Source organism: Astyanax mexicanus, chromosome 9 (genome assembly GCF_023375975.1).
Source record: "Astyanax mexicanus isolate ESR-SI-001 chromosome 9, AstMex3_surface, whole genome shotgun sequence".
In the NCBI taxonomy this organism is placed as follows: Eukaryota; Metazoa; Chordata; class Actinopteri; order Characiformes; family Acestrorhamphidae; genus Astyanax; species Astyanax mexicanus.
Window position 1 is genome coordinate 34,974,018 of NC_064416.1, and position 27,172 is coordinate 35,001,189.

At 37.1% G+C, this 27,172-nt stretch overlaps 2 protein-coding genes across 8 annotated transcripts in view; one reads left to right on the plus strand and one right to left on the minus strand.

Moving 5' to 3' along the window:
- The window catches only part of gramd1bb (GRAM domain containing 1Bb), a 291,298-nt gene that overhangs the window by 167,934 nt on the left and 96,192 nt on the right, over positions 1-27,172 (plus strand). For all 4 annotated transcript variants that reach the window (XM_049483731.1, XM_049483728.1, XM_049483730.1 and 1 more), the window contains exons 3-4: positions 2,789-2,878; positions 4,709-4,735. In XM_049483731.1, coding sequence (XP_049339688.1) covers positions 2,789-2,878; positions 4,709-4,735 — 117 coding nt within the window. The remainder of the gene's footprint in view (positions 1-2,788; positions 2,879-4,708; positions 4,736-27,172) is intronic.
- On the minus strand, positions 18,469-21,862 carry LOC125804624 (uncharacterized). 4 transcript variants are annotated; one of them, XR_007440763.1, is made up of 12 exons: positions 21,806-21,862; positions 21,582-21,723; positions 20,824-21,480; positions 20,645-20,725; positions 20,437-20,543; positions 20,228-20,347; positions 20,102-20,149; positions 19,936-20,019; positions 19,781-19,852; positions 18,863-18,923; positions 18,742-18,792; positions 18,469-18,530 (listed from the first exon to the last, which is right to left on the minus strand). XR_007440763.1 is itself a non-coding variant. In XM_049483732.1 (10 exons), the coding sequence occupies exons 1-10, from the start codon at positions 21,848-21,850 to the stop codon at positions 18,885-18,887; spliced, it is 1,395 nt and encodes a 464-aa protein (XP_049339689.1). In that variant the 5' UTR covers positions 21,851-21,862; the 3' UTR covers positions 18,573-18,884. The 4 variants fall into 4 exon arrangements, 1 of the variants encoding a protein (XP_049339689.1); XR_007440761.1 differs by having other exon boundaries at positions 18,476-18,530; positions 18,621-18,792; XR_007440762.1 differs by lacking the exon at positions 18,469-18,530 and adding an exon at positions 18,630-18,665.

Here is a 27,172-nt window from a genome sequence, read left to right on the forward strand (position 1 = left end):
GTCTTTGCTATCAAAACAGTGGGAAAAGTAGAAAAGTAGTCATTGTGTTGCTTAAAATGTGCAAACGGCTTGTACTTATTTTCTTTATTAATCATGGGTTTGATTTGGGCATAACGTAAAAAAAAAATAAAAAAAAGTCACTTGCCATTCCCTTTAAGAGCCAGGTGTTATTTTAACAGTGCAGCTACCTGGACGTGTCCAATGTGTCTCTTGTGAAGGTGCACATGCAGCTCATTTACGGGAAAAGCAATGCTCTTTTATTTTTGTATTCTGTTTATTGTTGATGTAAAAGTTGGGTTTGTGCACTGCTGCATGGCCTTGTGTGTGTATGTGTGTTGAGCCTGCGTTGCCAAGATAGCAATTAACATCTGACGGATGATGCCTGACTATGTTTTTTAGTCAGTGGTGTGCCTGTTTTTTTTCCAGAAATTTACCTGAACACACCTCACTTCCAGACCACCATTCATCTGTGTAGATACACTGTTAAAAAATAAATAAAACGTTAATTTTCCAGCAGAAAATGTCTGTAAAAAACAGAAAAGTACTGTCACATTTATAAACCGTAACAAAAACAGTTATTGTATTTACTATGATTAACAACTATTACTGTCATTTTACAAGAACCTGTCCTATAATTAATACATTAATTATTGTTAATACAATTAATACATTAAATCTTTCACTTTCAACAGATTTTAATTTTTAAAAAAGCGTCATACACTCCTTATAAAACAGAATAATTAATAATTTTACAAGAACTTGTCCTAAAATTACATGAAATCTTTCACTTTCAACAGATTTTAATTCTTAAAAACGTATCATATACTCCTTATAAAACAGAATAATTAGTCATTTTACAAGAAACCGTCCTATAATTACATAAAATCTTTCACTTTTAACAAATTTTAATTCTTAAAAAGTGTCATACACTCCTTATAAAACGGAGTAATAAGTAATTTTACAAGAACTTGTCCTTTAATTACATTAAATCTTTCACTTATATTCACATACACCATTGCTATTTAAACGATTGCTGGCAGTCAGTAAGATAGCAATGAGCATCTTAGCGAATAAGAAATATAGAGGCCATAATGTAAATCTTTTTAAGAACGTAACCTTTGACGTCAGTGGAACTGAAGATAATATCATATATTGTAAATTTCACTTCATATTTCTTATGCTGAAGTTTTCTAAATGTGATAGTCAAAAGAATAAAACATCATACGTCATGATTTAAAGTTATAAGCATTATGTAACAAGCCTAACAGATGTTCTGTACATTTTACCAGAATTTCATGATGAGTAGAGAAATATAAATGCTGAATTTTTTTACCTAAAACTGTTTTACACTGACTTACATTAATTGTTTTTTCCTATATAAAAGTTCCTGTTTTTGAGACAGTGATTTTGATGTGATTCTGGAGACTCGCAGTTATAGAGTGTTTCCATTTCTGAGGATCAGACAGAAATATGATGTATATTTAAAGCCTCTGTTAAAATTAGTCTGTAAGGATTTTCACAGCCTAGTGTGTTGAAATGAGAGTTCTTTTATTTGAAGTGTGACAGCTCCCTCTACTGGCTCTATTAATATAACACAGTCACTTTAATGTAAAATACTTCATTACTGTTTATTAACAGTTATACCCGTATTATTATTTTTAATTACCTCAATTTTAGAAGAAACTAATGATGAGCCAATTAACAAAATTTCAGTGTTGTCAGCTTATATCCATACAAAGTCTGATACAAGACCTCTTTTCATATTAATATTGTTCAAAGTGTAGTCCATTTTACTTATTTAACATTATTATTTATATTATTATGATTATCTCCCTGGTTTGCAGGTGATTTTTAAATGCTGGCATTGGTATCACTAGTTGGTTGCTATGGTATCTCCAGTGGTTCCTATGGTGTTGCTACATGGTTGCTGTAATACATCCTAAGTGGTTGCTAAGGTGTTGAATATGGTAGATGGTTAAGTCAGTTTGAATCAGTACCCTGAATCAAGCCTGAGAATGAGTCGGTTTCAATTAGTAAAGAAAAACAAAATTTGGTGTTTAAATCTGATTTGTTGCAAATTGAGCTGAGAAAACTCCTGGAGGTATATAACCCCGGGTTAAGAACCCCTGGTTTAATATCTTCAAACAAACACCTTTTTAATCAAAGCAGCAGTCCGTTATTTGAGTCTGCGGGAATCTGAGTCCAGATTGTGTCTCATGTTAACGTTGCAGTGGGTTTATGTCCAGGCCAGTTCAAACTGCGAACTGGAATCTGGTTCAGGAAGCGAATCGTCTGTGTTCATTCAATTTCCAACACGTCAATTACACTATATTGCCAAAAGTATTAAAACCCCCATTAAACCCCCGATTAAAATCATTGAGTTTAAGAGTTTTTGTCACTTTCACGGCCCCAGGTGTACAAAACCAACCATCTAGGGATGCGTACTGCAAGGTAGCGTGAGAGGATGCCACCTGTGCAACAAGTCCAGACGTGAAATTTCCTCACTACTAAATATTCCATAGCCAACTGTCAGTGATGTTATAACAAAGGCCTACAAAGCTCTACAGACCTCCAAACTTGTGACCTTCATATTAGCTCAAGAACTGTACAGTGTAGAGAACTTCATGGATGATTGGCGGATTCTGTGCTGAAATTGGATCCTAATGGTCTCATCTCTACAAAAAGCAATAAATAAGCAGGTGTCCCAATACGTTTGTCTATATAGTGTCATTTGTAAGTTGATTTTATTATAATTGAATGATTGACAGGAGTTTGTCTCTTTTAACAGCAGCCAGCAGAGCAGTCAGCAGAGCAGCCAGCAGAGTAGCCATGACGATGACTCCGCCCGCTTCCTGACTCCGTTTATCCGCGAGGACAGGTAAACCCTCCACCTGTCTGAGCAGTTCAGACTCCGCCTCTTTGAATAGTCCTAATCCTGGTCCTGGAAACGTAGAATGGGTCCACAAGCACAGTGAATTTCAAGTAATTGCTAGGTGGTTATTAGGTGGTTAGTGTGGTATCTCAGGTGATTGCAATGTACTTTTAAGTAATTGCTGGAAGATCCCAGATGGTTGTTATGGATTTGATGTGGTGGTTGAAAGATGGTGACAATGGTATCACTTGATGGTTGCTTTGGTATCTTAGGTGGTTCCTATGGTGTTCCTATGGCAGATGGTTGCTAAGAGGCTGATATAGATATAGATGGTGCTTGGTGTTGTGTGTTTTATGTTATAAAGTTGCTGTGGGATCATTTGTATGCCATTGCTTACTAAATGTTGGCTGAGTGGTTGCCATGGTATCCCAGGTGGTTTTGTGAAGTTGCTATGTGGTTGTTAGGTGGTTGCTTTGGTATCCAGGTTGGTTGATGTGGTGTTTCTACTAGGAGTGTGCTAGATCGAATGGTACGTGATAATATCGCCAACATTTTTGAATATCGCGAACGATACTATTCCTTAAAATATCGTGCCATATCACCCACCCGTAATTATCAGGGTACTATTTTTTTGCTGTTTTTAGCAAAAGAAAAATTAACACTGTTCTCATTTCTCATTATAAATCTACTAGAGACAGATTATATCTGTCCAGTATCATTTATTTTACTCTGATTCTGGATATATGGAGATATTTGGAGTGCATTATTAGTGCCATAACATTCCGGATAATTGACTTCTGTTTCAAATCTGATAAAATTCTTGTATTTTTTTTATTATCTCAGTGCCATATCATAGGCAATAATAAAATGTAATTCAGTGTTTTTTTATATCACCAAGAGTATCGTTATCACAAGAATACCATGAAATATCGTGATATTATTTTAGGTCCATATCGGCCACCCCTAGTTTCTACAGTGTAAAACAATAATAGCAGGTTAAACCTAGAATACTTAAGTTTACCTGCTGCCTTAAAGTTTTAAGAGTAAATCAAATTGGATTTACTATTTACTTTATGTCTAGTTTTACAGATAACCTATAACTTGTTTCGTACTTGTTTTGTATTCACTTGTTCCAGTTATTTGGTTACATTTATTTTACACCATTTAATTTTATTTTAATTTATTTGTATCATTGAATGCATTCATTTTATTATAATGGAGAAAAAATAATTAAGAAATTAGCCACACAAAAAACAACACAAAAGTAATAATATTAAGCAATACGTTTATTAAATGAATTACAATAGAGTCATGATTGCACTAATTTCTTGGATTATTTGATGGAAAGTACATTCATATTCATATTTTGTGAGCAGGACCAGTGGGACCAGTACAATTAAGCTTGTGGTGAAAGTTGTGTCCACCAGAGGGTGGGCTTTTCCCGGCTGAACCTCTATTCAGCTCCTCCAGCCTGAGAGCTTCAGGACTGGTCTCCTAGACACAGGCTGACCCTAGCCTGAGGCTGTGTAGGCTTTAACAGTGGAAAATGATCATTAACATAGTAATTAAGTACAGAAATAGCCTTTAACTGAGTCTGGAAAAGCAACACTTAAGGCAGAACATTAACACTGCTTCTGCTGCCTGGGCTTGTGGGTAAAGGGCTGAATGAGCTGGTTTCTGCTCAGTGGCTGGTCAGTGTTTGATCTCTGATGGCTGCTGGTTCAACATGTATTTTAATAGCTGTTGAATGAGAATTAGTGATTTATAACACTTCTGAATTGGTCATTTCTTTGTAATTTATGGCACTAATGCATTCCCTCTGTTTGTTCTGAACAGGACTGACAGTGGAACCGACAAGTTCAGGTAAGTCATATGAAGTATGTTACATTTTACCTCTTTGTCTTTGTCATGTGTGTGTGTGTGTGTGTGTGTGTGTTTGAGTGTGTATGAGTGTGTATGTGTGTATCTCCCCACACCGCCACGTGACTGCTGCTTTGTCTGTGGTGAGGTATCTCAAAGCCTGCAGTACTTTTGTGTAGTCCGTGCCTGAATACAGTTGCAAGCCATGGAATGTCATTGTTTGGCTTTTTTTTTTTTACTGGACAAACAACATACACCACAGCGCCTGCGGACAAACAACTGGTCGGATTGGTCAGTCCTGGCCTTGAGCTGGGTGAAGGCAGGTCTTGGCGGGGGTGAAATCCCTGTAGGAAGTTTAAGCAGGCGTTGAAGTTGAAGGTAAAGGTGAGTTAGGCGTTGAACAGTTTTGGAGGTTTTGCAGGTGATGGAGGATCTGTACTTGTTTTGTGGAGAATGATCTTCATATCAATATATTTGTCTGTATAGCTCTCTAACTGTTTCTGACCATCAGTGTGTCCACCCATCCTGTATTTAACCCTTTAAAACTGATGCAGTGAGTAGCTTCTCATTTGTTAAACAATATGTTTGATGGACACATCATGTAATTGTGGAAAAGTGGGTGATATCAGGTTAAGAACAGTCCAAAGCATTATTAAACAGTGGAAGGACAGTGGGTGAACATCACCATCAAGGAAGGGATGTAGTCAGAAAAAATCTTGAATGATGGTGATCAGTAATCAAATCAATAATAGACAAACACTAAAGCTCAGGGACATATTTAATAGTGAAAGTAAGAGCTTTTCCACATGCACAATGTGAAGGGAACTCAAGAGATTGGGACTACACAGCTGTGAAGCTTTAAGAAAACTACTTATCAGTGAGACTAACCCACAAAAAAGCTTCAACTTGCTAGAGAGCATAAAGACCCTGTTACCTTCCGTTGAGATTCTTTGGGCTGAAGAAGACTTTGCACAGTCCTTTAAATCTCCTATCATCAATACAAGATCATGGAGAAAAAATACTGAAACTTTGGACAGAATTAAATGTTGTGGCCATGTAGAAGCTTCTGAAAAGAATGACATATTTAAAGCTAAAGGCTAAAGAAAGACATCTACCTGTCTGTTGGTCTGTCAGTCTATCTGTCTGTCCCATCTCATTATAGAGGACAAGTACTTCTATACTTCTATTTGCTTTTGAATGATGTATCAGACTAGTGCTCTAATCTGGCGGTTTCACGGTATATCACGTTTTTTTATTATTATTATTATTATTATTATTTTTGTATTATTATTTTTTGCATGACTGGGCTTTAATATAGGTTTGTGAGTTTCTGTGCTGTTAAGGGTACAAATAATATAAACCACAAAGGCTTTAGGGCCATTAGTGCTTTGATGAGTATTTTTTTTTTACTTTGTCCCACAAAATTACACAATATATGCAGAGATCAGACTTTAAATCAGACTCTAGCGGTATGGTGGTATGAAAGAATTGCACACTGCACTCGGGGCTCTGTGTGGATCTCTCCTATTGTTTTACTTCTGCAGAAGATCCGACTGAAGTAGCTGGATTCAGTTCTTGTGTACGGCTTTGTGTTTGTGGCCACGTTCTGGTCGTTTTCTCCATGTCAGAAAGATGGCAAAATGTGTCTGCAAAACATCCTTATACCTTCAATACTATAGTTAAGTGTTTATGGACACAAATATTATAATGATTGAATGGCACTGATTTAAAGTTCTCCGATTTTTTTCAGCAATGGTGGTGAATGTGAAAAAGTAATAGGTAGTAGTAGGAAAAGTAGTAGGAATAGTAGGAAATATTACATAAGAAATGAATAACAGAAAAAAACTAGGCTGTAAAACAAACTTAATCAATGTTTTATTTACAGTAGATATATTCACAAATAGAGCATGTTTCACCAACCTTTACGAAATGCTAAGTAAATGGTCTATTGCACCATTTTTAATGGCAAAGTATTGAGATATTTTTCTAGTATCAGTGCAGTTACTTGCTAACATAGTCATACAAAAAATGAAAAAGTATTCTACATTCTACCAAAACATGGCCTTCCACAATGGTTCACAGCACACCAAGACGAGACATGATCAGAAGAGACCAGAGTTAAGCGTTTCGTCCTAAATTCAAAGTGCTATGTGTGGGAGAAAGTAACACTGCCCATCACTCTGAACACACCATCCACATCACTGTGAAACATGGTGGTGGGAGCATCATGCTGTAGGGATGCTTTTCTTCAGCAGGGACATGGAAGCTGGTCAGAGTTGATGGGAAGGTGGATAGAGCTAAATAAAACAGGGCAATCCTGAAAGAAAACTTGTTAAGAGCTGCAAAAGAAACTTGAGACTGGGAAGGAGATTCACCTTCCAGCAAGACAATGACCCTAAACATACAGCCAGAGCTACAGTGAAATGATTTAGATCAAAGAATATTCATGTGTTAGAATGATCCAGTCAGAGTCCTAAACCTGACATGAATCCCATTGAGCTTCTGTGGCAAAAATCTCAGTCTCTAGATGCTCAAAGCCGGTATCGATGCTTAAATCAAAGCCACTTAGGGCTACGACTAATTATTATTTTGGTAGTCGACTAATCTGACGATGATTTTTCTGATTAGTCGATTAGTCAACGATTATTTATGCTTTGTCCTCCATCGCTGCTTGCTGTGGGCACGGCTTCTATTTCTAGCTTTTTCTGCTTTTGCCTTAAAATGATAGAAACCTCTGAACAAGGGATTTAACGCCCTTCAAATGTCCAGAACATTGTCCTTTAAATATGGAAAGTGCTGATATTTAGTGAGGAAATATGTAATCGGTTGTGCTTGGGCACGTTTGGAGACTGCAAACTTTGTGAGTGTCCCCTGTGCTTTGTGTAGTGCTGCAAATCATCGATTAGTCGACAATGAACATTTGGAGTCGACGCATTTTTACAACCCTAAAGCCACTGTATACCGTGCAACACTGGTTGGTGCTCAGAAGCTTGCACAGCTATACAGTGCTATGATAGTAGTGTCTGCTGAGCTAATTTAGCTTTAGCTATTGTTGTTTTTTTTTGTTGGCTTTGATTGTAAATGTTCTTTTCAATTGTTAAGCCTATCTAATTTAATGTTTGGACTGTACAAGCTGTGTGCTTTTGCACATCTGTGTCAGCAGTGGGTGCAACTTAAATTAGCTGAATGCATCCATCAGAATGGGTGTCCACAAGCGCATGCTTGTACTAGGGCTGCAACGATTAGTCGATATAATCGACAATGTCGATTAATTACATTTGTCGACTGCAAATTTCATTGTCGACTAATTGTTAATTTGCAACAGTACCACATTACACAAAGTGCTGCAGGACTAAAGCACAATGGGAGATAAAAGGGTAAATGTCTCACTTACACAGTTCACAATTAACTTTGTTTGTGTCTCCAAAAGTGTCCAAACACAACAGATTACATATTTACTCACTAAATATCAGACATTTACACATTTAAACAACATCTAGAGTAGGGGTGGGCAATATTATATCGTATACAATATATCGTGACACAGAAATATCATGATATTAAAAATCCATATTGTGATAATAGGGCTGTTCTGTCTTTAAAGTAGTCTATTATTTACTGTGAAGCTTTAGGTGTATTTATTGTATAATTGTTTTAGTTTGCAGTTTATATGCATGCACTAAATATTCTGCGATATTTTTTGCTGCATTATATTATTTTATGCTATATTATTTATTTTGCCACATTATGATTATACTGTTATACTATTATACTATATTCCTGAAATGAATGAATTATTTTAGTTTTCCTATATCGCCAAGTGTATCGTTATCGCTAAAATACCCTGAAATATCGTGATATTATTGTAGAGCCATATCGCCCACCCCTGATCTAGACATTTAAATTACTTTTAAATTTCATGTGCAGCTGTTTGTATCATTTTTAGAGATGGAGGACATGGCAGAAATAATTGTTGACTAATCGACTAATCGAAAAAATCATCATCAAATTAGTCAGCTACCAAAATAATCATTAGTTGCAGCTCTAGCTTGTACACTGTTTTTGTCTTTTTTCTTATAGGAGATCCAACCTTTTCTGTACTTCACTTACTTTCTTATTTTGTCTTTCTGTTTCCTTTGTTCCTCATCTCACCACATCTGCCTCTGCCTCTCTGCCTCTCTCTCTCTCTCTCTCTCTTTGTCTCTTTATATAACACTTCATAAATCAGGCTGAGCTGAGTGATCCTGACTCGCTCCTCTCCTCAGCTCGTCTATTCCCCCGTGTGCTCTCCCTGCTTTCTTCATAACTCACGCACAGAGTACCCACCTCATCTGCCCTGCAGCCATAACTCACACTCAGCCCCGCCCATTATCTCCGCCTGTCCTTAAAGTCGCACTTTGTAGCTTTGTAGATGATGATCTTACCATTTACTACACTAACATGCCAAAAGTCATGGGACCTGAGGAACTGAAAGACTACTAAACAGCAATACTAAACAAACCATAAGAGATTTAAACTAGCCCAAAAATAGTTGAAAAATAGTGGGTAGTAAATTTTGGGACTCACTAGCTTAAAGTGCACTTACAGCTCTGAAACAAAATAAAAGACCACTGTAAAATTATGAGTTTCTTTGATTTTATCAAATTGAAATCCTCTGTAATATAATCAAGAGGAAGATGGATGATCACAAGCCATCAAACCAAGCTGAACTGCTTGAATTTTTGCACCAGGAGTAAAGGCATAAAGTTCTCCAAAAGCATTGTGTAAGATTGGTGGAGGAGAACATGATGCCAAGATACATAAAACTGTGATTAAAAACCAGGTTTATTCCACCAAATATTGATTTCTGAACTCTTAAAACTTTATGAATATGAACTTGTTTTATTTGCATTATTTAAGGTCTGAAAGCTCTGCATCTTTTTTGTTTTTTCAGCCATTTCTTATTTACTGCAAATAAATGCTCTAAATGACTTTTTTTTTAAGTGGTATTCTCTATGATTTTCTAGTTAATTGCAGAATTTGTGGTTTCATCTATCACAGCAAGTTGTCCAGGTCCTGAAGCAGCAAAGCAGCCCTAGACATCACACTACCACCACCATGTTTGACATCCAGTATGATGTTCTTTTTCTGAAATTATGTGTTAATTTTACACCAGATGTAATGGCACACACATTTTCAAAAAGTTCTACTTTTATCTTGTCTACTCACAGAATATTTACCCAAATTATTAAATTTTTTGTTGGCAAATGTGAGATGGGCCTTTGTGTTCTTTTTGGTCAGCAGTGTTTTTTGCTTTGGAACTCTCCTATGGATGCCATTTTTGCCCAGTCTCTTTTATATTATTGAATCATTAACGCTGACCTTAACTGAGGCAAGTGAGACCTACAATTATTTTTCAAATCTTGTTCTGGGTACTTTTTGGTTATTTTCTTCCTGGATGAGTTGTCCATGCCCTCTATGAGTAATTTGGGTCACCAGTGTTCAGTGTTTTCTTTGTTTGTGAATAATAGCTCTTACTGTGGTCCGCTGGAGTCCCAAACACTTAGAAATGACTTAGAAATCACACGTGACACTGTGGATCAGGGAATGTTAAATAACCGTACAGCTCAGTTCATACAATATTTCCCATCCATCTCACCAAACACTGACTGCCATAATTCATGTGGCATTGCCATGAGCATGCTGGCCAGTATGTAGCCAGACTCACAAGATAACACCTCACAACTTATACAGATTTGGGCGTTTTCAAGCTGTCCCTAAAGGTTATAATCAATCATTAGTTTACACAGGTTGTTTTCTTTTAAACAGTGTAATTAAAATGAATCTGAACAATGGACTGTATTACAGTAATCAGGGATTTGCGCTCTTATGTATTTTGTAAATGTGTGTGAGTGTGTGTGTATGTGTGTGTGTGTTTGGGTGCATTAGATGACCTTGTGATGATGTAATGGGTACAAGATTTTATCAACTGAAAGTCAGACTTACAAAGCAATCTCTGTGTTAGTGTGTGTGTGTGTGTGTGTGTGTATGTTGTGTGTGTAGTTTGTGTGTGTGTGTGTAATTTGTGTGTGTGTGTGTGTGTGCCTGCTTTCATTAGCAGCTGGTATCACAGTGAGTGGTGGTAATTTTCCTACTTAAAATAACCTGTCACTCGGCCCCCTGCTACTGCATCATCAGCGCTGTAAACAAAGTGAAGTGTGTGTGTGTGTGTGTGTGTGTGTTATTGTGTTGGTGTGTGTGTGTGTGTGTGTGTGTGTATGCATAGTGTGTCATGTTTGTTTGATTGCATTTCAATTTGATTATATTTCTTTCTGAATGGTTAACCTTTTTGCCATGCTGGTGTGTGTGTGTGTGTGTGTGTGTCTGACTTCCCGTGACTGTGCTTTTTTCTGAATGGCTTCAGGTCTGTTGGCATGGTAACAGCTGTCCAACTCTTGTGGCCTTGGACAGATCAGACAGTGTGGTTAACACTGTTAATAGCGATTAGTCTCCTTCAGCCAATCATAGTCGAGGATCAGACTGGAAGGGCGGAGCTAGAGCTGAGACGCACTCAGCATCATCTGAACTTTAACTGTGAACACAACACACTCACACGTGCTGCAGTGTGTGTGTGAGTGTGTGTGTGTGTGAGTGTGTGTGTGTGTGTGTGTGTGTGTGTGTGTGTGTGTGTGTGTGTGTGTGTGTGCGTTAGGTCTATTTTTGGACAGCCCTGGACAAAACAGGAACATAGCGGAGTTGCTAATGAGCTCTGCAGTGATATGAACACACACTCACACATTCTCACTTATACGCATGTGTGTATGCATCAGCATGTATGTGTGTGTGTGTGTGTGAAATATCACACAGTGACACAGCTGTTCTAAAGGCCAAAGAGCCAATCTGCTTGACTTTTAGCCGCCTTCTACACATCCGTCTACTCATCCCGCCATCTTCTCATCCCTTCATCTACTCATCCATTCATCTACTCATCCCTTCATCTCCTCATCCCTTCATCTCCTCATCCCTTCTTCTACCCATTACTTCATCTGCTCATTCATCCATCTACTCATCTCTTCATCTACTCACTCATCCTTCTACTCATCCTGTAATCGAATCACTCCTTTATCTACTTACCTGTTCATCTAATCATTCATCCATTTACTCACCTCTTTATCTATTCAACTCTTCATCTATCTCATCCCTTCATCTACTCATCCCTTAATCTACTCATTCCTTCATCTAATCACTCCTTCATTTAATCACTTCTTTATCTACTCACCTTTCAATCTACTCATCCCTTCATCTACTCATCCCTTAATCTTCTCATGCCTTCATCTACTCATCCCTTAATCTACTCATTCCTTCATCTAATCACTTCTTTACCTACTCACCTTTCAATCTACTCACCTCTTTATCTACTCACACCATCATCGAACAACTCCTTAATCTAATCACTTCCTCATCTCCTCACTTCTTCATTTAATCACTCCTTCATCTATTGACCCATCCATCTACTCATCTCTTCTTCTACTTATCTCTTCATCTAATCACTCCTTCATCTAATCACTTCTTTATCTATTCACCTTTCCATCTACTCACCTCTTCATCTAATCACCTCTTCATCTACTCACCTCTTCATCTAATCACTCCTTCATCTACTCACCTCTTCATCTTATCACTCCTTCATCTAATCACTCCTTCATCTACTCACCTCTTCATCTAATCACTCCTTCATCTAATCACTCCTTCATCTACTCACCTCTTCATCTACTCACCTCTTCATCTACTCACCTCTTCATCTACTCACCTCTTCATCTACTCACCTCTTCATCTTATCACTCCTTCATCTAATCACTCCTTCATCTACTCACCTCTTCATCTACTCACCTCTTCATCTAATCACTCCTTCATCTACTCACCTCTTCATCTACTCACCTCTTCATCTAATCACTCCTTCATCTACTCACCTCTTCGTCTACTCACCTCTTCATCTACTCACCTCTTCATCTAATCACTCCTTCATCTACTCACCTCTTCATCTACTCACCTCTTCATCTAATCACCTCTTCATCTACTCACCTCTTCATCTTATCACTCCTTCATCTACTCACCTCTTCATCTACTCACCTCTTCATCTAATCACTCCTTCATCTACTCACCTCTTCATCTACTCACCTCTTCATCTAATCACCTCTTCATCTAATCACCTCTTCATCTACTCATCCCATCATCTACTCATCTACATCATCTACCTCTTCATGTAACCAGTCCTCTGTTTCCTCACAGCACCATCCCTCCTTTCTCTTCTCTCTTCTTTTTCCCTCTCGCCTCCTTCTTTTTTAGTTTCTACTTGTTGTTTTTCATGTTTTCATTCTTTCTTTCTTTCTTATTTCTGTCTTTTTCTTTTTTTACATATAATGATCCTTTTATTTATATTTGTATTACTCCTTTATTTTGTTCTTTCGTTCTTTTTTTAGAACGAGTGTGGGGCAGTGTGTGTGTGTGTGTGTGTTGAGTGAGTGATTCAGCAGTGTGAAATGGTGTGTTGTGTTCCAGCACCTCTGCCCCACTCAGCTGTGTGTACTCACTCACCGGGGGATTCTCACACCAGCCCTTACACACCACTCTCTCTCTCTCTCTATATATATATATATATATATATATGTGTGTGTGTGTGTGTGTGTGTGTGTTGCATACACATAGGTTTCTGGATAACTCCACCCCTCCATGCTGATGCTCAACTGGTGTGACAGTCACCCGGTCACCTGACAAGCCATACTGGCCCCTGATTGGCTGGCACTGATAAACCTATACATCTCTAAAAATAATACAGCTCAGCTTTTTAGAGTGAGAGAGTGAGAGAGGGGGATAGCCACCCGTTTGGTGTCACACACATAAACACACTCACACACACATAAACACACATACACACACACACACACACACTTTAAATGTCATTAATGTCTCAGCAGAACAGAAAACATTTTTTGGAATTGTTGTGATAAATATACATTACGGCAGTATGAATTACATACATTCTTTTCAAAAATAAGATCAGCCTCATCATCAGGGTAGCATGTGCAAAAATACGGTCAGGACTAAATAACACTTCATTTATCAGAATTCATTCAGGGTTTTTAAGTTCTTATAGCTAGAATTTTACACTTTGTTCTACTACCCTAAATAAGAAAACTAGAGACAACATGCAGACAGTAATAACCCAAGATATTTCATGTTTTGTCAGATCGACTTAATTACATTTATTAACAATATACAGTACCAGTTTACAGTTTAGACACTGTAATCTTCTCATTCAATGTTTTAATATTGAAGATGTTAAAGTTATACAGGAACACATGCAAAATTATTCTGTGAAAGAAAGTTTATATGATTTATTTGTTTTATACTTTACATTCCTCTTTATTTAATTTATTTTCTACATTGTAAAATAATTTTAAAGATATTTAATATGAACAAAATTCGTTTTTCACAGAATAATTCTGCATTTGTTTCTTTATAACTTTAATATATTCACTATTAAATTTACAATGTATAAAGTCATGAAAGAAAGAAAACACATTAAATTAAAAAAGAGATGTGTTCAAATTTTTGATGGGTAGCAAAAAATGTGCAAAAAAAAACACTCAGGTTTTATTACAGGTCTTTAAATTCTTATATCTACAATTTTACACTTTGTTCTACTGCACTAAATAAGAAGTATGTACAGTATGAACCCAATATATTTTTTATGTGTTGTCAAAAGTTTGGACAAAACTCTTCTCATTTAATGTGTTTTGTTTCCTTTTATGATTTTTTACATTGTAAACTTAATATTGAAGACTATATTAAAGCTATACACGAACACATGCAGAATTATTCTGTAAATAAAAACTGTTAAACAAACCAGAATATGTTTTATAATTTAGATTCTTCTAAATAAGTACCACATTTCTCTTTGAGGACAGATCTGCACACTCTTGGTATTTTAATCTCAGTGTCTTCATGAGGTAGAGTCACCTGGAATAGTTTTCTCAGCGTCTTAAAAGAAGGAGTTCCTGGAGGTGCTGAACAATAGTTGCTGCTTTTCCTTCACGCTGTGAAGCTTCAGCTCATCCTGATTAAATCAACTCAAATCACCATCTCAGTTGATCAGGTTTAGATCAGGGGATTTACTGCGTAATTCATATGTGTCCTTTAACTGTTTTAATGTCTTTAATATTAAAATACAATGTTCATTTTATTAAAACATAAAGATACAGATACCCATACAGTAGTTTACAAAAAAGATACCCATACAGTAGTTTAAAAACATAAGACAATATTTAAATCATTGTTGCAGGATAAAATCTTTTCATAATTTCTCTAATCAAAGTCTAAATGGAAAAAAAAAAAAAAACATAAACCTTTTTTGTCACAAGTAAACCACAATCTTCCAGTAATAAAAAAAAAAAACAGTAAAAAAAATCATTATTTTATTTTTGAATTATTATTTGTAAATTGTTTCAGGTGGTAAAACATACATTGGGAATATTATTACTTAACAGGTGTGTGAGAATTAGGCTGAGCTCTAGACTGACTGCTCTATATGATCAGAGCTGAAGGGAGCTGTCCATTCAGCACCAGCTACTACTCTACTGCTCTACTACTACTATATGCTGACTCACTGTAATCACTGAGTGCTGTGTGTATATTTTTCACCCTATATTAATATTTCTGACTCTTTCTTCTATTAAAGATTTCCACCAATCATGTCCACCAAACATTAGCAACACTGAGTAGCTCCTGCTTCAGCCACCACAATAGATCTGACTATTCTAAGCATGAGACAAGACGTTTAGATTAAAGATTAAGATTAAGATTAAGATTAAAATCCTTTAAAGGGGACATACAGCGGCTCGCAAAAGTTACAAATAAAAAAATGAAAAGAACAAAAATATTCAGTCAATACTTTGTGGAACCACCTTTTGCTGCAATTACAGCTGCAAGTCTTTTAAGGTATGTCTTCACCAGCTGAGTGCAATTGGTTGCACTCAGAGAAAAAGGGGGCTGAATACTTTAGCACATCACACTTTTTATCACGCTTTTTATTTGTAAAAAATGTTTTAAATCATGGATAATTTTCTTTCCACTTTAGAATTCTATACCACTTTGTGTTGGTCTTTCACATTAATTCCATTGAAATATATTTATGTTTGTGGTTGTAATGTAACAAAATATATGTCAATAAAATAAGTTCAAGGTGTATGAATACTTATGCAAGCCAGATGGCTTCCTTATTGTACAGTATTGTGGGCAATGTAATAATTTTTTACAGCCTCTAAAACACCTATTTTAGCAATCTTCAGAAGGTGAGCCATCAACTGTGCATCCTCAGCTTAATTTAGGGCGTGTCAGTGTGTCTGTGCTATCATAACGACAGGAAAAGTACACCTTGCACTCCTCGAAATGCACAAAAGTCATGTACTAGTTCCAATAGGGTCTGGCTGCAGACCTCCACTGTGAGGCTCCAGCAATCTGGGGCTCACCTCACGCGTGGGGACGGAAGTGACGTTCACCCTACGTATGCGTGTATACGGAAGCAGAGTTGTGCGCTTCTCCTCGTCGTGCGCTTGTCTTTGTGAGAAGAGGTTGCTAGCATACGGAATCATGCATGCTGTACTCGATTATGTTGGAAAAACAAATGACTTATATTGTGTGTATGCTTATTAAAGTTTTTTGTAACTATCCGCTACTTATATACTGCAGTTTTCTGTATTTCGCGTGTAACGATGGCTGTCAATATGAATTAGCTTTACCAGCCACTTTGCTTAAAAGCGTTTTGTTTCTCTAAAGAAACAGGTATTACAATATGGATAAAGCATCATCTGTCAAATATATATATATATATATATATATATATATATATATATATATATATATAACTGTATACTTTAATTTAATCACATCTGTAACTACAGGTCATTAACATTGCTTGCTTTGTCGAATTTAACAGTTAAATGGCTATAGCTAGGTTACATGTATTAAAACTGTCGAACTAGCTCTTTAGTGTTCCATTGATTTTGTCACAATAACGCAGATTTAAAAGCACTGCACCATTATTTCAGTTAATAAGAAGCTGGATAAATCAAGAACTCAGATCTTGTGTTTTTGTGGTACTGACTAAAGGCTCGCAATTTCACATACCCAATTATTCAACTGGTTAGGTTTGCAGCATTCTATACATTTCATTTACTTTCATTTATAAAGACAGGCATCTACGTATAAGTAATTCATAACTGTCAGGACACTGAGGAAAAAAGTAAATTTTTATTAAAACAACAAAAACTGAACTATTTACAAAATTTAAACAACGAAACTGACCTATTTACATAATTTAAACAATAAAACTTATCTACTTACAAAATTTAAACAACGAAACTGACCTATTTACATAATTTAAACAATAAAACTTATCTACTTACATAATTTAAACAAGGAAACTGACCTATTTACATAATTGAAACAATAAAACAACTATTTACAAAATTTAAACAAAACTGATCTATTTACAAAATTTTAACAATAAAACTGAACTATTAACATAATTTCTACAACAAAACTGATCTATTTACATAATTTAAACAATAAAACTTATCTACTTACATAATTTAAACAAGGAAACTGACCTATTTACATAATTGAAACAACAAAACTGATCTATTTACAAAATTTTAACAATAAAACTGAACTATTAACATAATTTCTACAACAAAACTGATCTAGTTACATAATTGAAACAATAAAACTGAACTATTTACAAAATGTACACAACAAAACTGTTCTATTTACAAAATTTAAACAAAACTGATCTATTTACACAATTTTGACAACAAAACTGATCTATTTACACAATTTTGACAATAAAACTGATCTATTTACATGAACACTACAAAACAGTATATACATGCAGCTTCCTGGTATCAACCATTTCCCTCAGAAACAGCTCCATGTCCATTTGATTGCCAAATCTAAATGTAAATGGGGCCTGGATGTAATCCCTCTCTTCTTGTTCAACTATGCTGTCCAACAACCTCAGTCTGGTCAGTGCCTCTTCAGCATCCTCTTCTCCCAACTGAAGGAAATCCGGTGTCTGCACGACCTCTTTGAAGACATGTTCATTTTGTCCAATCCAAGAAATGGCCTCCTGCATGTCCTTGACAATCTTCTCACATAAGCAGAAAAAAGAGGTATATAAAAATAGTAAATATTTTAGTAGCCATCACTAGCAAAGTGAATAGATTAAACAAAAAATGTTACAAAAACGACTGAAACGTATCACACACTGAAAGGTATTGTGCAATTATGTATTCTCTTGTATTTTCTGATTGTACCTTATTCTGAGGTGGTTCCTCATGTTCAGACACCCCAACAGGATCCAGTGTTTCAGGACCATCTTCTGTCACCCCTGCAGATTCCTTATACAAATAACAAACCCTAAGTTTACATGGCACTCACAAAGTTATTCTTTCCTGTACAGACACCCTAAGTACTCACCTGGAGACTTTTGCTGTGACGGTGCTTTTTTAACCTAAACACTGGCTCCAAGTCATCTCTGAGGAGGGCTTTGGATTCCTCGGTCCAGTGTGCGAAGCGTTTTCCATGTCTAAAAAAAAAAAAAACGATATAAAAATATAAAATCATAAGACTGTTGCTATTTTGACTGTAATTATTAACTACTGTTACAAATGTTACATGTTGAGAATAACTGTTTATACCCTTCGAGTGCGAAATTCTCCATGAGCATCACACACCACCATTTCCGGAGCAATGCCATGTCGTTCTAAATGAAAACGTTAAAATAATACGTTATAACATAAGGTTGCAACTAAATTAAAACAAGGTTTCGTTGAAATAGGTTGAAACTACTCACAACTGAAAAGTCAAAGGGTGCATCCAGGACGATGTACAAGGCATACTGTACAAAGAAACATCATGTAGTTTTTTTATATAAAACTGCTTAATTTTAAATATACAAGTAGTGGTTGACCTACCATTAGCATAAATATGCCACAGTCATTTCCAAAGGGTTGTCCTGGAAGGTCCTGAAATGTTGTAAAGAATATATGTCAGTTGAACACAACTAAATAAACAATGAAGAAAATAAATCTTTACCTTTAACTGCAAGCCAGTTTTTTCAGTCCAGTGTCCTGGAACCAAACGCTTTGCAAGTCCACTAAAAGATACCAAACAAAGTAGGATTGAAGAAGGTCCTGATTTTTTTAGTTGCAAACAGCAAGAGAAAAGGTCACAGAGTAACATGACCTGTAACATGCTATGCACACACCACACTCCTGAAGGCCTCCCGAACACGGCCCTTCCAGAAAGTTATTCCATACTGCAGGTTAAAGAACGTAACCGGCCAAAGTACCAAACATAATGAAATTAAAGTGACCTCAACAGCATCTTATATGTCTGATCACGAAATCCCTGTGATTGTGGTGCTTGGGAATACTGTGAGTCAAGAAAGAGCATTTCTCTCTCAGCTGGCTTCAATACCTAGAAAACACATGCAGCCTGTTGTCTTAGATTAAATGCAGAAGGAAGAAGTGAGTAATTTTAATTAGCATGTGGCACAATGACACCTTTAAAGACACACTGAAAAGAATAACTCACAAATGTAAGGAGTGATGGCATAGTTATTAACCCGATAACTCAGTGTTTATACTTTAATATTTTTCCTAATAGCATCCCCCCACCCACCCAACTTGGCTTATTCCTCATACTGAAAACATGACTTAATAGTTGTGTAGGCCAAATGTCATTCTGCAAAAAACAAGGAGCAAGCAAAGATAGTAATTTTTTACTGAGGAAAATTACAAATTAGTCAAACTGTGACTTCAATAAGTAACTTTAATCTGATTACTGGACTGGAAATAGTAACGCGTTATATTACTTGTAAATGTAAAAAGTCCAGATTAGTGTAACACGTTGCTTATATAACTGAATGGAAGAAAGTAAATATAGTGCAGAATAAAAAAGTTTCCCGGCATAAGCATGCATTATCACATGTCAATCTCCAGTTTGACTTACACACAACATGAAGTGACCCGGATTTGATACCCAAATGGGTATTAACAGGAGGTCTTTTACAGGTGCGTCATTCTAGAAATGAAAACATAAAAAGCATAAACCACTGTGCCTAGACTGTAGTCTGCAAAGTATGTGTTTTTATATTGTTTACTTACAGGCAGGCTGAGCATTGGGTCACAATTATGTGGTGGCAGCCAGGTTGGGACAACGTACAGGTCAGCGATGAAAATGTCTTTCCCCTAGGAAAGGGTATCAATACAGGAAACACTAAAAAATTGTTTCTCCATTGAAAAAAAAACTAGGTCTAAAAATTACACTTACACATGATTTGGCCATTTCCGTTATCAGTTCAAAGCAGCAATTTCCAATCTAAAAAAAGAAAAAACATGCAAAAGAACAACAACAACAAAGTTATACTGTTGTAAACAATCTCTGCAGTCTACTCACGGTTGCCTCCATGTCTTGGGACGTGCCTAAGGACAGAAAGTCTTCTCTTGTCAAACAGGTTTTTCCAATCCTGACTATGAGCTCATTTCCTGGCCTTTCAGAGTCCAGGACATAGGACAGCTGAACACACAATCAAAATATATTAGTGCATGTTTTCAGCATTACCTCGGTTTCAATTATTAACAAGATAAAGTTAAATTTGCAAATACCAGTTTCTCTTGATTAGGGTGATTTCCCAGTGTCCATGAACTTCTACAGGCTTTTATGTTACCAAATGTTGTGAGCGCTTCGCATTGCAATCCACACTGGACATTTCCTGATGATGTAGCAATAAACATAAATCACACTGTCCAACATAATAAAACATTTAAATTATAAAAAGAAAACTAATTCAGCAAAGAAAATACTATTGCATACCCATGTCAGATGAAGACTGAAAAGATCTTTCCTGCAGCAAATCAGTGGAGGATTGAACAGTAGATGACAGAAAGGCCTCTTCTGTGTATAGACACAAAAATATAGTTATTGTAACACTTTATATCTAAGGCTGCTTCATTTCATCCAATGTATAATAAACAAATACTTTTTATACTCACTCAACACAGCTTGTCCTACTTCATTCAGGGCAATTGTGTGCATGTGGTGGAATTTAAGGCCTTTATGCAGTTGCTGGTCCAAAAGTTGCTGGTTTGTTCCAACGTTGCGATGGTGAATTATGTTCCGCATCATAAAAACGTGTGTTGACGGTGCCATGTTGTTTAGAAAATAGTTGTTTTTCTTCATGACTCCAAAAAGCTGCTCAACCACTTGACTGTTTAGCCATCCCTGCAGTTCTGGTACAAGGTTAATCCTTCTCAGCACATCCCGTTGATCCTTTGTGTTGGATTCATGAAATTTATCATACAGGGCAAAATGGCAGGAGGATCCAGTTGTAGGATGGCTTTCAGGGTCAGGATTTACTTTCTTTTCAAGTAACCATGACAGAGATACTTCGAGTTTTCCTTTTTGAGCTGCTGTGATATTGTCAGGGGTACATTCTGCCAGTCTTCCTTCGTTTGGCTGAAAGGGCATTACATCAGGAAACCGCAAGTTGGTATGAGTGGTGAGACCACGGGCGAAGTCATACACTGATACATTAGGAAGGTGCTTCCATGACATGAGAAGATCAGCGAAGTCCCGAGGAGACTCTGCCCTCAAATTGAATTTTAGGCTGTATACAATGCCATGGGGGCATGCAATAACAGCCCAGCCACCTTTAAAAATAAAACAAAATAATCACAATATATTAGTCATTTGTTACATATCACATACAATTTTTTTAATGAATAAATAAATCAATAAATAAAACAGTTACCAGAAGCACCCCAGATTTTCTGGAAGACTTTGTCATATGAATGTCTATTTTTCATTTCGTTACGGAGTCTCAGAATAAGGTCATCACGGGATCCCTTTGAATCAATGTTGCATGCTTTGCACAGCTTTCGGACAATGCCGACCTTTAAAACATTATACGTTACTCCAATAGTAATACATTATATAATTTGGTGTTGTCGCGTATATGTAAAAATGTAAAAATACCTTCTGTTTTCTTAATTCATCCACAAGCCGCTCCTCAGTTACCATAACCAATTTGCTTTCTGCTGTGGCTTTGGCAGAGGACAGTTTTTGGTATTCCGTGTTCAGCACTATGTCCGACTTCCTTGTATGTCCTCCAATCCATGGAGCCCATCTATCAAAACTAGGATAGACGGCCAGCGGGTTTTTTGCACGGCCTACAAAAAAGATTTGTTTAAGTATGGAAAACACGTAACAAAAAAATAATAGTGAAAATAAATTTAAGGTCATTACTTTGTACAAAACCACGAGCAATCATTTCCAAATTAACTGAGTCCCAAAACTCTTCAATGTTGTGCTCTCCTTTAAACTGCTCAGGAGGATCTTTGATATCACTTACTGCAACAAGAAAAAAGTTAAATTACATTAGCTCGTTTTATTTGTCTAGATATAATTTTGTGTTCCAAGGTAACACTTCTTCTGTGCACATCAGATAATGTGTAAGAGAATCAAATAAAACAAATATTTTACCAGCCATGCTGAATACTCCTTTTTTATGAAGGTCCATGATAACAACAGGTGGATAATAGCCACAGTTGATACATGAATATACATAATCATGGCTTGTCATGGCCTCAAACTGGCAGTATGCATGAAGAACAGTATCTCTTGAAGGATACTTTACTTCACGTAATCCTTCCAATGAGTTTATGGCCCTTGAAACAGATACATGATTCTAAAAAAAAAGAGATTGAAGTGAAGTGCACACACAAAATACATTAAAAGACACAAATAAATCTCTCAGATCAAACAAAATAAGACATGTACCTGCAAATTGTGTCGAAGGAAGATGCACAGCTCCAGAGTTAGAACAGTATGGTCATTAAAATTGTGTAGTCCTGCCTGCCACTCCTGATATCGGTACACCATGTGACACTGAGGGCATGTCCTAAAGAAGGTTGACACATCTAAAGAAGAATATAAATAAAGAGAAATCATGATTCATTTAAATCATCTGCATGCCATGTACATAATTATTAAGATGTAAAAATGTCACCTACTGTCAACGATTCCACCAAGGCCCACTATTCTTGCATGATCTGTAATCAGTGTGGGTTTTTCCAAACTGGGATGTTCAGTGCAAAATACACATCTTGTTTCCATTGGAATTAGCTGTGTGGCATACTCAGACAGTGGTTTTGATCTGAAAAGTTCAGCTGGAAGGTGTGCTGGAACTTTCTTCTCCTTGTAAATGTACTGCACAACACGTTCCAAGTTGGTCTTGATTGGTGGATAGACTGATCCTGATGTTTCATGAGGTGAATCTGCACTTGTAGTCTTGAATAAGTCTCTTTTTGTTTGAAACAAATGCCATTTCCCAATGCTTTTGTGGATACATGAAACTCTTGGCCTTGCACATGGACAATGCCAGGTATTAGCGTCTGTGTTATAGGTCACCATTACTCTGCCGAAACGACTGTAATGTTTTCTTTGTGGTTCACAAATAGACAGACAAATGTTTGTTGCAGATCCTCTATATTGTACTTGTACAGAAAAGGGAACATGAGCTTTAAGTGCTGCCCTTTGCCGATTGAGACATGAATTCTTCCTGGATTCACAAAGTATCTTGCAATGCACCATTTCTTCAAGAACCTCTGCTTGAAGGAGTTCTTCCGCAGCAGTGTCAGTGCAGTACTCCAGTGAACGTATATGTTCACAATTACTAAAAGTCAATCCACTTCTCCGTGCTAAAAGTTGAAACTGCTTGCACTCTTCTAATTCACATTCAACACTGTGCACTTTGCCCCATGTTTTCTTCTGTGCATGTATAGGCACTGAAAATCCATGTCTGGCTCTTTGGACTGCAGATATGCCATTAGTGGCGTCGATGCAAACACTATAAAGATGTGAGACCTTAGTAATGTCTTTCTCAGAGTCTCCATGGATTCTAGAAATGTGTGCAGGCAAATTTTTATGAAGCAGTTCTAAAGAGCAAAAAGGACACTGTACTTTTGGTGGCCTTTGCGCAGGTAAACTGGGCAACTCTGGTAAAGTGCTACTTTCAGTCAAAAGTAGAGGTTGATGGGATTCATCTGATCTGGGTTCCAACAGTGGAGCAGGAGCGGAAACATGAGGTGGCAGAGTAGATGGTGGTTGCATCTGTTTTACTGAAGATGATGTCTCGGACTCCTTAAGAGGAGTTGCAGAATGTGTCTCACGGCATGACTTCAGGTGAATAATCATGGTGTCCCTTCTTATGATTGTCTTTGAGCACTGTGGGCAGTGAAAATGCCCTTGGGGTCTGCAATCCAAATTGCATTTGCATATTTTGTATCCTACAAAAGCAGTATAGAGATTAGCAGACTCCATAACAGTTTATGTAATCTGTGTGAATGAACATGTGAATGAGGTACCTTCGAAATCCAATGCATTTTTAATATGCACTTCAATGTGTCTTAAGGTTCTGGAGAGCCTAGTAGGTTTGAACATTCCAGCCGGACACAGAGGACAATGAACATAACGGCAGCAACTTTGGCATGTCTCCAGCACTGGCGGGGATTCTGCCCTGAAAATCGATTTGTGCATCTCTATAAACGCAAGACAAAACCATATAAACAAATTAATTAATTAATTGCTATTAACTTGGCAACTATGGTTTTTAATTTGTAATCACTGTTCAGTTATTTGCCACCAAATCTGAAGTTTGCTTTTAAATAAGACATTTCTTTAACAATACATTTATTAATTCATTAAATAAATTGATGTTTCAAACGTCTTACACAACTTTAAAATATATATAAATATATCTTACAGTATTTAAATCTGCAATGTTTAAGGTACAGTTCAATAATAGTAAATAAGTTAAGTAAATAAGTATGATAAATGGCTCCCGTTAACTTAATGATTTAACTATGCATATTAAGTCTGAAAAAATACAGCTAAAGATGAGCTTTCATGGAAGCCAGGAGACGATCAAATCAGTTTAAATGGGCCATATTAATTATGATCGTAGACCAGCTAAACCATCAAACTTAAATTAAAACTGTATTCCGGTCCAGAGCTACATTGATAATGTAACGTTATACTCTGCATACTATGTATATCTGCTTCTGGATGTTAAGAATTTCCCTCTGGGATCAATTAATAAAGTATCTATCTATCTATCTATCTGTCTATCTATCCGTCTATATATCCGTCTATCTATCTATCTATCTATTTATCAACCTATAAACTCTGTTAGCTTAGCTGGCTAAATAGATTCACGACGTAGTAAACAACAAAGCCAACCTTATCAAAATTGTCGTAATTTTCCCACCGTGCGTTCAGGTAATCTATGTTATGCATCTTTATACTGCCAGAGTTAAGCCTGTTATTTAGCTAACTTTCTGAATCTTGAATAAATTACCGTGATTTGACGAAGAAAACACGCAGAAGCCCGTCTTCACCTCGCAGCGCAGGACTCTGCTTCCGTATACACGCATACGTAGGGTGAACGTCACTTCCGTCCCCTCGCGTGAGGTGAGCCCCAGATTGCTGGAGCCTCACAGTGGAGGTCTGCAGCCAGACCCTACTCACTAGTTCTCTTAAATAATCATGGGTGTGTTTTGGGCATGATGTGAAATAACCAATCAGTGTGTCACTTGCCATTCCTTTAAGAGCCAGGTTCACAGCCAGGTTTAGTGGATTGCTATTTCAGGGATGCAGCTGCATGCTCGATTTCAAAGCTTCTCATCAGAGAAAACTGACCTGCTCGTTTACGTTTGTTCATTCTGTTTATTGTTGATGTAAGAAAGCCATGCGCTATGGGTTTGTGCACTTCTGTCTGTCCATGTGTGCATAAACAAGTATACACGCATTGGGGATGCGCCTGTGTTGACAATTCACTGCCAAGATAGCAAAGAACATCTGACTGTTGGCGCCAATTTGTCTAGGTTGTTTTCAGTCAGTGGCGCACCTGTGTTTTTCATTGCCAAGATAGCAATACACCAGAAATTTACCTGAACACATCTCATATCGAGACCAGTACACCCATCGGGGTAGATGTATTCACAAGAGTCATTGCTATTTAAACCACACAAACAGAAGGTGTGAAAGTAGACTGTTGTCTGAGGGTGACTTGTAAAGGGTGTAATTTGTGGCCCCTTTATCTCTTTTTTGTTTGTTTTCTTTTTTAGTTGTATGTTTTACCTCGCTGCTGAACAGTCTCAGAAGCCACCTTCTGTTCATGGTGGCCGTGTCAGTGGGTTCATCAGATATTAGAGCAGTGTGTTATTGTGTGTGGGTGTGTTTTCGGGAACTTCTCTGCGTAGGTTATGTTCTAAAGGTCATGTGATGAGTATAACGAGTATTATGTGTCACGCTGAGCTGTCTGTTCCTGCTGAGGGGTCTTTTGCATCACACTCATTGACTAAGCTCTGTGAAGCAGTGTGGAGGCCAGGCTTCCACAGTGATGTTCTCAATCGACTCCTGACTTACATAAACCAAAGCTTCTCATCATCACACTTCCACATTAGGGACACACTAGTCATGGTGTCCTGTGACTTTTGTCATATCCAATGGAAGTAAAGTATGCTGAAATATGCATTACTTCAGATTCACTTATCTGTTAGTACTGACAATTCTAGGCAGACGTAGACGGTCACAATCATAACTATCCACTGCTCTGTCCACTGTGGGTGGTAATGCCTTGTATGATGTACTCACTATCAGAACTCCAACTCCCATAATTCACGTCTCATTCCTTTACTTACAAGTGACAGCATTCTCAAGCCATCCCCTCAGTTAAAACTTCATTTGAAGTCCATTTACTCTCTAGAACTCTTCCTATTGATAGTAATGACCACAACACAACATTTCAATTGCGCTCTCTCGGACTCCGGCTACTGATGGAAAGCGAGCAGCACGATCCAGGATTGTAACTGGCAATCCCCTGTCTCTCTATTGCGCTCGGCATGACTTTAGTTTCCGTACGTTCTCGTTTTTCCACCTGTTCTTGGGCTCCCTATCTCCTTATATGGGCGTTTTTTTCCCAGCCATGTCCCAATTCACTAGCCGGGGCAGCAGTAGAGTATTGGACCGTGACCGTGGTGACACGGGTTTGATCCCGCAGGAGAAGCGGTGTATTTATTTATTTATTTTATTATTTTTCTTTCTTTTTGGGTTCACCTGCTTTGAGATCAACTGTTCTGCAATTGTGGGTCCAACAACCCTCGGGGCTGGAGAGCTACTCCATCCCATTACACTTCATTTTACCAAACAGAATTATTATTTTTTTTGTGGCCCGCCATGTAATGGTTTGGAAACTATCTGGCCCGCGGATAAACATAATTGCCGACCCCTGCTTTAAATGGGCCAAAAGTCTGAAGTATCTTGGAAAGTGCTTTCACACTG